Genomic DNA, 12,130 nt, shown 5'->3' on the forward strand with positions numbered 1-12,130 from the left:
AAAATCGGTCGATTCGTTTATTTTCGTTGATTCTCGTTACAAATATAAAACGTATCCTATGTAAATTTCGCGACTCGTGGATGGCTTTGGTTCGCTCTCGGAGTCACTCCAAGTTCAAAAGTCTGGGTCGTCTCGAGCGGGGAGTATCGTCAGTCTAACGTTGTTCGCTACCTTACTGGAAGCAATTTATAGACAGACAACGACCATTTGTTTTTGTTACCCATTTATCGTTAATCATCATTGGGTACGATGACTAGAATACGTGATAAGCGTGTTTCTCTGGGACTTCGGCGACCGGTCGAGACGCAAATTCGTTAAGGAGCTGAGTCGCTAAGCGCGAAATGTGCTTCCGCCGACTGAATCGGTTGCTAGGTTTAGCACGAATATAAAGATAAGTACGCCGCTAGGGATGCCGCGCGATCTGATAGCAGACCGTGGGATCGATACAATAATTCGTCGACGCGAAGGAACTTGTTAAACGAGCATCTTCCACGAGAGACGAAACTGGATGAGTCAGGACGAGGCGGGAACGAAACGGGCTGAGCGGGATGCGACTTTTTGGACAACGGGACAAAGAACGAGGCAGGTAGAGAAATAGAGAAGGGTTTGCGAAGAAAAAAGAAGAAATCGAAAGGATATTTCGATGTCGTTCGTTCGAGAGTTTGGTCTCAAGGTAAAACGAGATCCGGATAAACGGTAATGTTCCAACAAAGCCGATGATCCCGTGTGTCGCCCCATCCGCCGTTGCCCTTCCTGAGCTTCGTCTTTTTCGCAGTGCCAGCTACAGTAAGCGTCAGTTGAGTAGGAAAAAGATGGTCTCGGGCAGCCTTTAGGACGTTTTGAACCTTTGCTATCACAGCGGTCGATTCGCAATTGGTTTTCTTGTGATGGACTCCGCTGGTATTGGTAACATTCATACATCATCGATTTAACGATCATAAAAGTATTTCGCTACAGGGAGATACGACGTGTGGAAAGACAGAGGTGATATATTTCCTATAATCGTTAGGTATCCGTTGGAATACGATAGGAGGCATAAAGGAGGCATAAGTTTAAAGGAGGAGGCAAAAAGGAGAGTAGGAAAGAAAGAATTATTCCGACTCACCATTCTCCGATGTGAAAAACTCTGGGCGCCCGCATCATCATCGTGATTAAACCGGATTCTGTACGAGGCGCGATTCCGGGTCCTTTGCTCGGTGGCATACAGGTTTGCGCGATATGTTGAAGACTCCAGTCCCAATTGTAATCGTCGTACGAGCAGAACTGGGCGGCGCACTTTCTCAATTTGTTCCAAGTGACGCGATTAAACGCCATGCCCATGTTGTGTTTGCTCGAGATCCAAGGAATCACTTCAGCCTGAATGAAATATCACGAGCGCGGTTCTTAAGATGCAACTACAGTATCGTAGCGAGGATAAAACGAAATAGGAAGATCGCGGGACGATCGGTGCGCGTGAGCGCGTGCGCGCACGCGCGTGCATGCTACTGTGTATTACGTATACAACAGAAATCTCGTACAACGCCACTTATTGTATACATAGAGCTCGTTAATCGCTGTCTAACAACTTCGAGCATTCTTTTCTCAGATTTACGAGTGTACCCTGAACGATTACTCGAAGCTTGCATTAGCATCATGCGCAATGGCGTGTTAAATCGTCGATCGCGAATCTATCGCAGGACGATCAAATTTCGGGAAAATCGGAGAAAATAACGCGTGCGTGCGCACGTGCGCGCCCGACTTCGTAGAGATAGGGGGAAGGATGGAGAGAATTGCACGCATAACGAGGGTCGTCGAAAGATGTCGGCAACCTTTTGATAATGATTGTAGAGTTCGGGTAGGAGTTGGAAAGCCCATGCGGAGGCAGATTGCACGATCTGTGAGTTGCGTGCGATTGGTAGGATGGCGGCAGCGCCAGTGTTGCTAACGCTGCTGTTTTTGCTGTTGCTCGCCCCAGTAGGAGTACTATTGCTGCTACTGCCGGTGCTGCTGCTCCCACTGCCGCTGTTGTTGCTGCTGCTGCTGCTGCTGCTTGGGATTCCGTTGATTCTTCCGTTGTCACTGGTACCGATGACGTCTTCGGCTTTAGCCGACTGTTGCCTCGTCGATGTTTCCCATCTTTTTAATCCACGCAGTAGCTCCTTTTGCAGGGCGCTGTTGACGCCAAGGAACTAACGGACGAGGCGTGCGTGAAACATCGACACACAGATATTCATACTGAAATCGAGCTGATGATTCGATACGACGATAATTCGGTATGCACCCATCGTCCAACGATTCTTACGCGGTCTCGCGACACATTCTTTATTTACTCGGATCGACTCGAATTTGCCTACCTCTCGCGCCCTAACTTTTCGTTCCTTCGTTCCTTTTATCTGTCCCTACTCTTAGCTAACTCTCCTTCCCTTCTTTGTCTCTTAATAATAAGCACGACTTGTCGCAAACGCGGCGGTAAGAAGAGGAGAGCGGAGGAAAGAGGAGAGCGAAGAGAGGAAGAGACAGAGAGAGAGAGAGAGAGAGAGAGTGCAGCTGTTAAGTCAAACAACTAACACAATAGAATGAAACAGAGGCCACGCGGGAAAATATTGTACGTTTAATGTTTGTTGATTTTCTGCTTTGTATGTCATCTTGATGACTGAACAAAATTATTTTAAATATGAAACTGTTAAAGAAGGGAATAACCTGATGGATTCGAAGATACGTAAGCGTTCCGAAAGTGGATGATAATGCCTCGCGAGAAATCTTTCAAATTCTCAAGATAATAGCAGCAACGCGTATCCATCTGATCCTATGATCAAATGCAGAGCTAACTTGCACGTGATATTAGTCGACTGTGAGTTGAATTTTGAAATGATTCCACGAAAAGCAGACAGTGTCGCTTATATGCGTTCTTCACCTGTGGCCTTCGAATCGAGCGAGAAATCAGTTGAAACGAGAGATCACAGCGATCGAGTAGCGAGGAATATGGATCGTCGAAGCAAGTAAGAGATCGCGCAAGCTAACGGTTCGCGAAGCACGATTTTTCGATTGCATGTCTGGTTAGGGAAGGAGGTGTCGAGTTCGCGCACCGAACGAGTAAAGCGATTAGAGTGGTTAGAACGATTTGAGCAATTAGAGCGATCAGAGCGGTTAGAGCGATCGGAGCGATTAGTGCGACGCGTGTGAATCTCTCACCTTTCGACTGAAATCGGCAAAATAATTGTAGGTTTTGAGATAGGTGCCCAGGGACAGGACGTTGCATCTTTTGCAGCTATGTTTACAGGTACGTTCCATCAGTCGGAGAACGTGTAGGAAATCTTCGGCGACGTAGTGATCTTCCTCGAGGAAAAGAACTATGCCGGTGTGATTTCTCGTGATCGATAATTGATCGAACACGCGGTTCGCTTTCCACCACCAGTGATGCTTCGTCTGCGTGAATTTGGCTTCTCTGTAGTGTCCGTAGAGGTCCGGATGCTTCGCGTTGATGCAGCCGAGATTCAGAGCTCTGTGGAGTTGCGAGTTATAGCGGCGAACATGTGCGGAAGAAAACGTACACCATCGCTCAAAGGTCTTGGGACAGTTCTTATTATATTGGCTCAAAATTGGAAAAGATTAAAAATTCATTATGAATAATAATAAATTACGCGTTACTGATATATTAACGATTTTACAGCAATTTGAAATTCATAATCTGCACCGATTAACGCAAAATTTTGTCAAAAGAAGGAGACGTCCTAACGTCTTTGAGCGAGAGCGTGTAGGTTCGTCGAGGATCGTGCTCGAGGTAGACAAAGACAGGATTTTCTATAAGTGCCAGACCGCGAAATTTGTATTTTAATTCTAATTTTAAATTCTACCCTTTGTATCTATAGTATTACATACTCGAAATATTCGCGAAAACTGAAGTTTCGTAATTTTTATTCCCTCGTTGTCTTTGTTCTCCCTCGTTCAGTTTCAAACGATCAGCGATTGTTACAATATAGACAAACTATTACGCTACGTTAAAAAAGCTATCTGTAATTATAGAACGAAATTTAACGGATAAGTGAAGTAATTATTTCCTTGTAAAGGAAGATAGAAACTGATCTAAAGAAGCTGACGCACCTGACCTACAAGAACCTGACGCACCTGACCTACAAGAACCTGACGCAGGTGCGTGCATAGAGAATGTAGCGACGACAGTTAGTGACTCTTAGCGCTTTATTTTACGACCTCATTGCGTTGTTTCCATTTACAATTCTCTCCTTTATTCTAACAGGCACACGAGCGTTCGAAAATTACTACTAAGAAAACAGAAGCACGTTTCTTCGTTGCATCGGTACAAACGCGTCTACCGCATGCAGCAATAATATGTAAAAGTTTGCAATCAGGTAAACATTTTGCTATACTCTTTAAACTGCTCTAAGTTCTTTCCCAAATTTCTTGGAATATAAAGCGAACGATTTATCCGATCAAAAACTGTTTCAGTCCGTTATATACCAGATAGCGATCGCACAATGGTCCCCCATAATCCAACGCTCGTTAAAAATCCCGCCTTAAGAACACTACGGTCGACGCATTCGATAAACAAGAGGATTACTCACTGTTCTTTGCGAATGTTTCGAGGGCAATCGTTCGGATCTTCGCCGGGAAACGTTCGAGGATGAGTCTGTATGCTGTGAGGGTAAAATATTTGCATGACACGACAGAAGTCGACACTTTGCACGAGATAGTTGATGTCCGGATGCCAAACGTCGTGGCTAAAGACCAGAAGGGTTTGCTCGATCCCTTTCGCTTGAGCCAACGACACGATCAGGTGTCTGAGGTAGGTGAGCCGTGTGTGCACTTGAATCACTATTATGGGAGCGTCGTTAGCCAAAGGACCGAAAGACTCTTCGTTGTACACTCTTTGCTCGGCGTTCGCCCTTTCTATGTTTCGACGAATCTCCGCTATTTCGAACTCGGTTAACGTTTCCGTGCTCGCGTTCGTTAACGTCGAGGAAGAACCATTTCGACGATCTTTCAGAAACCTGGAAGAACAACTCTTTTTCTTTCTTTCTTTATCCCTCTTTGCCAAACAACGTCTTACTTATCTTTGTTTTTCTCTCGTTTGTCTTTTTGCTTTTTTATTATTTTCGTACGTATTATCGCACGTACTGGCGACGAGGATTTTTCTTGAAAATGGTGAAAAGGCGTATTTGCACGGCCTGATTTACCTATGTAATTCTTGCGGTACGAGGGAGAACAGCGTCTCGTTCGACGAGGCCTGTCCAGAGGAATCTCGGCCGGTCAGGCTGATCACGTGAAATTGAAGCCAGAGGAACGTCACCAGGAAGACGAAGACGAGCATCCTCAGGAAAGTTCCGCGTGCCGATCTCACCGTTCCAAGAACCGCCACTCCTGCAAGTACCGTGTTATTCCGCAGTCTCGCTGATCAACGGCGTTAACGAAGCAGCATGCGTGTACTATCGTTTAACAATATTTGAAAATTCGCTTATCCTTGACGACACGTTTAATCGCAAAGTTACGAATATACGTTAAATTGCAAAGGTTTTACTCGTTGGAATCATCGGCAATTGGCTATGTGCAATGGCATATAACGTTTTCTTCTTATTCTTATCATTAAAAATGTAAAACGGATATTAGATTGATTTTTAAACGTCAGATTTCCGAGTTCGTTGCAAAGGTACGCGATGATAAATTTGACATTTGCGATCGTTAAATCTCGTGCAAGTACTTTGTGTAATAAGCTCTTCGGCTTCGATATCCTTAGTATCCGAATGATAAATCACGGTAAACAAGATCCAATGCAAGCAGTTTAATGTAAATCGTATGCAAATAGTAATCGTAAGATCGATGTAATAAGCGGCAAACGTAGTAAATAGCAGTTTATATCGATAAATATTATTATTAAACGTCCAACGAACCGTCGATCTGTTGATCGCATAAAAAGCTAATAGATTCTAATTCGAATCATTAATACGACGTTACTTCGAACAAATTTAAATGCTCTTATCACTAATCAATCAGAGCGGCAGGATGATCTTCGAACCGGCGATGGTACTCATATTTTTTCTTGTATTCGACGAAGAATAGGATAGTCTCTCTTACCTCTCATTCTGGCATTTCTACGCGTCCGTTCTGCAACAGTATAACACAGTTAACAGACTAAATCGTCGTTTCTCACGTCTGTTGTATCATTTAACGAGCGAAATAAATTTGTATGCGAGTTCCATTTCTTTAGTTACTCTAACAGAGAATAAGAGAAATTGCATAAAAATCGGCGACAATCGTGCAAGAACATCGTTAAACGATACGACGAATGTAAGAATTTCGAGCTAATTAATTAGCATTGAAAATAAAGTAAAATTAATTAGTGCGTACATAAATAGGGTTCGAATACTTTTCGTAGCCACTGTATTTGATAGGAGGTAAATCACCGTCTTACCTCGTATCAGAGAAAAGGCGCGACGGATGGTCCCTCATTTCGACGAAATCTGCGAAAAAAGAAACGAATACGAGCGCTGATAAAAACGAGTAGCATCTCTTGCATATATTTATACTTGTATCTCTTCTCGTATTTCGCCGAGATCGCGATTTCGACCGCGGCTACGACCACGACAACAACCACGACAACAACCACGACTACGATCGCGAGAACCACGATACGAAGGGATGAATTTGTCCATTCGTCGTTCGAGCTGTCGGTAGGCGTATGTCGGCCCGCCCAAAGGAAAAAAAAAAGAAATCGTGTCAGGGGGCGTGAACGATTAGCGTTGGAATCTCAGTTGCTATCGGTCACTGGAAATTACGGTTTAACAGATCTTCTTTCACACGGAGATACGTGTATCGCGATACACGCGGAGATACGCGTCCGAGAGTAAAACGTAGAACACGCGATACGCACTTATTTGGTATAATAGCTGGATGTCGATCGTTCGTTTCTTCGTTAAAAATATCTTCTCGCGTGACATACGCGTTCTCGAACGAAGATCCTCTTTGGAGAATCGAACGAGATCGAGGCTTTGCTTTCTTCTTCGTACGCCGAGTCCCTCGCAAGCCGAACCGTTCGACTTTATTTCTCATCGATATTCGGTATTCGATGCCGTGAACAGGAAAAGATTTACTTGGGCCAGCTCGTTTATCGAAAAATGGACAGAAACGATAGGAGAGTAAACTTAAAAAACAGCGTGCGTTTGCAACATCATCGACGTTTCTCTCCGACGTTTTCGAATTCACGCGAGTCGATCGATACAGCTTCTGAATAGTTCATACGTCTATCGTGGTATGACGCGTATAATGGATATTTAATGACGCATAGAAACCTTTATGCAGCGACTCCCGTGAGATAAGATATCGTGATACTAATTTCGCGCATCCAGTCGTCGGACTGGCGACTCTTCCTACGAAGACAAAACATAGGAAAGAGTGGTTTTATTCGCGCCACTGTTATAACATCGCTCAGTCCGTACGGTTCTCTCTTATCGTTCTGTCAGCCGCTGTCTTGATATATCGTTACGCGTATTTCTATCGCTCTTGAATATTATATCGCGCGCTGTATCGGCCAGAAATTCTTGGAACGAGAGGCAATAAGGTGGAAACAACCGAAGAATTTCCCGAAGTCGTTCGCGATTTCCTTAAATAATACGGGGAAGGCATCGCTCTCTCCTCGCGCGTTCGGTATTGTTCTTCTATTCTCGTATCATATACCGTCGTGTACGAGCCCAAAACTTTCCTCGTCCCTCTTTCAGCTCCTTTATCCGATAGCGAAAGAAGAGAAGGCTTCGATCTCATCCGCTTTTCCAAAGAGGGTGTTCGTCCGAAAACGTGTATTTGCCGCAGCGACCTCGCTCAGTTTCCATTCGTTCGTTTCACGGTCGAGAATATCTATTCAAACGTCTATTAGAATGCTAACTCTAATACCTATTAGAATGGAATATCTATTTTTGACGAAGAAACAAATAACATCCACCTACCCTATTACATATTTATAGGAGCGTGCCGTGTCGCGTATCTTCCTGTCTTTCTTCCTGCATTTTAATCCTGTTCGCTTATCTCATACACCACGTATTCCCGATACACGCGTCTCTGCGTGGAAAAGCTATAATTCGCAGAGATATCGAGCACACTTGGACCAATCTGGCGGTATCGTATCGTCAACTTGGTTGTTCGTCGCTTGACAGCTATACCTGTTGTCAATTCCAATTATTATCAATTGCTATATAATAATAACGATAATAATAATAATAATAATAAGAGTAATAATAGCAATAACAGTAATAACAAGAGGAAAAAAACTAATGGCGTTTCGAACGCACGAATCTCTTAATCGAGTTACTCGAGTATCCCTATTCGACCTTCCGTCTTTTTTCTCTTCCTTCGCTTCTCTTCCCTCTTCTACTTCTTCTTCTTCCTTCGCTTCGAATGTTCGCGTATCGGTTGCTTCCGGCGATCGACACCGGTTCGCGATCCGTTTCACCGAACGTCATGGAAGTAACAGAGGAGAACGCGTTTTCTCGTGTTCGGCCGACCCGTCGACAATTTCTTTCTGCCGCTTTTTCTTCTTTTCGTGGCGGCGCATACGAAAGACGATGCTTCGGCATTAACTTTATTTTTAGTACGGCACGCGGACTTATAGAAAGTTGGAAGGGGAGTGCGAAGGAGGAAGTGGAGAAGGAGAAGGAACACAGAGGAGGAAGGAGGCTCGATGGAGAAGGAGATGGAAAACGAGGAAGAGAAGAAAGAGAAGTGGAAGGTGCGAGAGGGGCAGGGGCAGCGAGTTAGTTGCATTAACAGTGAATGATGCCAATCAAAAACGTACCGAATGTCTGGGCAGCTTATGCGATCGGCCTTGATCGACGATTACCATAGATTATCGTCTAATCGGCGTGCCTTGTGATTTAGTTACGCGACTGAAACGATTCCAACTATTAAAGCGCAACGTTATAACGCGACGTAAAGCAGCAACACGCACTTTCCATTGTATTTGGCTGCGCTCTTCTATGCCCTCGGACACTGTCGTCGTGTTATTCCGATAACTTTGATCGTGCTCGACGTCAGATCGAATATATTTAACGCGATCGAAGGAGGAGAAAGAGGAGGTGCACCCAAGTGCCTTCGTAAATGCAACGACGAATCGCATTGCTCGACTGTTAATCAGTTGCATGGATCGTCGATCGTAGATCGAAGTTCTCTAGAGCTGCGCGCGTCTCTAGCGATACATAAATATCGAGTTCGTCCTCGAATATGCCGCTACGGCGAGCGAGACACGAGCTCGGCTGAGTCAATTTTCTCTTTTTGAATCCGAGTTCGATCCACGTGTGCCAACAAGAAATATAGGAAAACGAGCGAAAAGTTCCGTCGTAGCGTGGACGTTGCGTCGAATATCGAACCGTGTTAGGACGAAAGAGTACTTTCAACCACGACTACGACCACGACAGTGACGACGAGCGAACACGAATACGACGCTAGGCACCTGGGTCTCCCTGTAGGGAAGACGAGTAGTTTTCCGTAGATGAGCATCGAGTGGCTCGATATCCCATTTTGCCTGGTGCCTGGCCGATGTAGGTCAGCTGAGTTGGCTGGTTGACGCGAAACAATGCGGATATCCGTGAGGTAAGTTAACAGCGATATCCTCTTCTTGCGAAGCAGCGAAATGACGCAAAGGGGGAAAGAGGAAAGCGGTAGGACACTCGACACAGAAGCAGCGCAGCGATAAAACGCTCGAACCTTGCCGTTTTCTTTTCGCCCCTTCGCGTTTGCTTCCATCGCGTCTCTGTTTTCGTCCCTGCCTATCGTCTCGGACGTCTCACCTCTGCAACGCGGTCTCTCCCCTTTGCTGCCGCGTTTCGCCTCTCCATCCCATTCCGTCTCTCGCGCTTCTCTTTCTCCCTTTCGCGTTCCTCCTGTATTCGTCTTTTCGGATTGGAATCTCGAAACGAAGGTCGAAGCCTCGTGCACGTCCGACAGCTCGACGCTCCAGCCACCGTCGAGATTCTGCCACTTTCCGCCACTTTTTACCCTCGGCGAGATCGAGCGTTCCCGTGGTCGCTGGCTCATCCGCCAGACGACTATCGTCGTCGTCTCGTTCACTGTCGCGTGGTTGGCAAAAAAATCACGATACGCGAACGCTCGCGTGCAGGGTATATACGCGCGCCAGAGAACGAAGATACGCGAGCCGCTAACGAACACGCCCGCACGCTCCGTTACGTTTCCTGCGACGGTTAATTCGCTCGACGCGCAAATGCAAACGACTGAACTCGAGACGGTCACGCGTCGCTTTCAAGGTAAACCGGAAAACTCTGTTTCTCGCGCTGCCGTGCAGTTTCTTAACTGCCGTCGTTTTTCTTATTACACGGACGGAGGGAGGCGCACGTGCGGAGAAGAAGAATACAGGTAATGGTAGGAAAGGAGGATGAAAAGGCGCGAAGTATGGAAAAGCGTGAAACGGAACGGCGAGAACGACATAGCGGCTCGTGAAACGACGGTGTTACAGGGCGGATAGAGAGTAAGTAGAGTAGGCAATTGGCCGGATAGAAGGTCGGCAAAGCCAGAAAGGGTGGCGAATGACGCGAAACCTCGTGCAGAAACAAAGAGAATGGAAGGGGTTTTATGCGCGCTTACGCGCATATACACGTAGAAAAGGAAAGCGAGAAGGAGAGAGAGGAGGAGGAGAAACCAAGGGAGAGAGAGAAAAGCAGCGGGGTTGGCGAAATATCGATCAGAGTGGCAGGTCCGGGACAAAAGCTCGGGCTCGGGCACGAGCTTGAGGTCGGCAGCCATCGTCCGCAAAGGGGAAATGTCGCTTTCTTGAGCGTATTAGCACGCTTGCCGGCATCCTACGTTGCCTCCTATTTTCTTCTACTTACGTAGGTCCACCGTCTGGAAAAGTTGCCCCAGGATCGGCGTATAAATCTCACGACCGCACGAGACTCGCGTTCCAACCGATCACGTATCGACGAGCCTGTCAGGATAGATCGCGAGAAAAGCGAGGCGGGAGAACCAGCGGCGAGTCATCGCGATCCGTCGCAGTATTCGTTTTGTTTCCACGCACCACTCTAATTTCCCTTTTTCTCGCGTCTTCCTTCCTTCCTTTCGTCCTTCCTTTCTTTCCTTCGCGTAGATTCCCGTCACCGTTCGCGCGACTTTCGCTCGAAACTGCGATCGCATCGACTTCCTAGAAGAGGAGAGCGAGCGCGCGGCCGCGCGATCGCGACCCCACCCACCCTACGCTTTGCCTTTCCTTCCCGTCTGCACCACCGCTTTACACCGTCGCCCTCGTTCCACGCGGCCACGTCCACACGGGGTTGCGATTTCTAGCCACAGCCGATCGATCTTTTCCGTCCTGCCATCCCTCGACGACAACGGACTTCGTCGCTCCGGCGCCACTGCTCTCTCGCGCATAGACGCCTACGTCGATAAACTACGACCCACGTTTATCCTTTCTCCACGGGTAAAACGCTCTTGCTCGCTTTTCTCGCGGCGGAGCCACTCGCATCTACGATCTCTGCTTTCTCTTCCTTCCGATTTCCACGAGCTTCTTGGTATTCCTTCCTGGTCACGTCGCTACCGCGTTACCGCTGTTACCGTGTCCTTCCATCCTCGATCGTCGAGTCGCACGACTTACTCCAGGCTCTGTACGACAAATATTTGGCGGATTCGATGAATTACGTTAACAGCGATTGGATCGTTTAGTCGAAGATAGCGTCGCGAGTATCTGATGGACACAGCGTAGAGCGTCAAAGTCGACGCGCGTCGTGACGAAATATCAAGAAGGCGATCGATCCTCGACGATATCCGGAATGTCGATTAAGTAGAGAATCGTCTGAGGAATTTGCGAATGCGCGTGTGCCTGAATCGCGTCTCTATGTCGCGCATTCTAAATAAATAATAATTATGGAAGATCGGCAGAGCTTGCGTAACGGTAGCCTCGACTTTCGTCATTCCTATAAACTGTTTTGTATTACACGATAGAAGCTGGTTTATCCGAACAGGCTGAGAGACGATCGAGTAGTTTTGGTAACAAAGATTCGTTGGATGGATATTCTCTTCGGTTCTTTTTATTAGTTTAAACATTAGGACTGAAGCGTCACGATTTTAATTGCTCTTCTTCTTGAACACGTAGAATTTCCTTTAAATCAAAATAAATATTGTATAAATAAATATCGTAACATTG

At 46.4% G+C, this 12,130-nt stretch overlaps 1 protein-coding gene across 12 annotated transcripts; it reads right to left on the reverse strand.

The window, feature by feature from the left end:
* Positions 1-3: 3 nt before the first annotated feature.
* LOC100740734 (alpha-1,6-mannosyl-glycoprotein 2-beta-N-acetylglucosaminyltransferase) lies at positions 4-11,904 on the reverse strand. Of its 12 annotated transcripts, none has more exons than XM_012381680.3 (10): positions 10,824-11,186; positions 7,932-8,144; positions 6,404-6,452; positions 6,067-6,096; positions 5,172-5,355; positions 4,560-4,985; positions 3,172-3,481; positions 1,809-2,168; positions 1,106-1,356; positions 4-897 (listed from the first exon to the last, which is right to left on the reverse strand). In XM_012381680.3, exons 4-10 carry the CDS (start codon positions 6,071-6,073, stop codon positions 669-671), a joined length of 1,767 nt encoding a protein of 588 aa, XP_012237103.1. In that variant the 5' UTR covers positions 6,074-6,096; positions 6,404-6,452; positions 7,932-8,144; positions 10,824-11,186; the 3' UTR covers positions 4-668. The 12 variants fall into 12 exon arrangements, with proteins under 12 accessions (XP_012237103.1, XP_033174937.1, XP_012237102.1 ...); XM_033319046.1 differs by lacking the exon at positions 10,824-11,186 and adding an exon at positions 8,777-10,777 and having other exon boundaries at positions 6,340-6,452; XM_012381679.3 differs by lacking the exon at positions 10,824-11,186 and adding an exon at positions 8,777-10,776.
* Positions 11,905-12,130: the final 226 nt, after the last annotated feature.

The sequence above is a fragment of the Bombus impatiens genome, unplaced genomic scaffold (assembly GCF_000188095.3).
Source record: "Bombus impatiens unplaced genomic scaffold, BIMP_2.2 scf_0135, whole genome shotgun sequence".
Lineage (NCBI taxonomy): Eukaryota > Metazoa > Arthropoda > Insecta > Hymenoptera > Apidae > Bombus > Bombus impatiens.

Coding starts and splice junctions, on each gene's coding strand:
- LOC100740734 (XM_024365422.2), bottom strand. Junction 2,169..3,171: donor TTGCCGATTTCAGTCGAAAG/GTGAGAGATTCA, acceptor CTCGTCCGTTAG/TTCCTTGGCGTCAACAGCGC. Junction 898..1,105: donor GTTTTTCACATCGGAGAATG/GTGAGTCGGAAT, acceptor TACCAATACCAG/CGGAGTCCATCACAAGAAAA.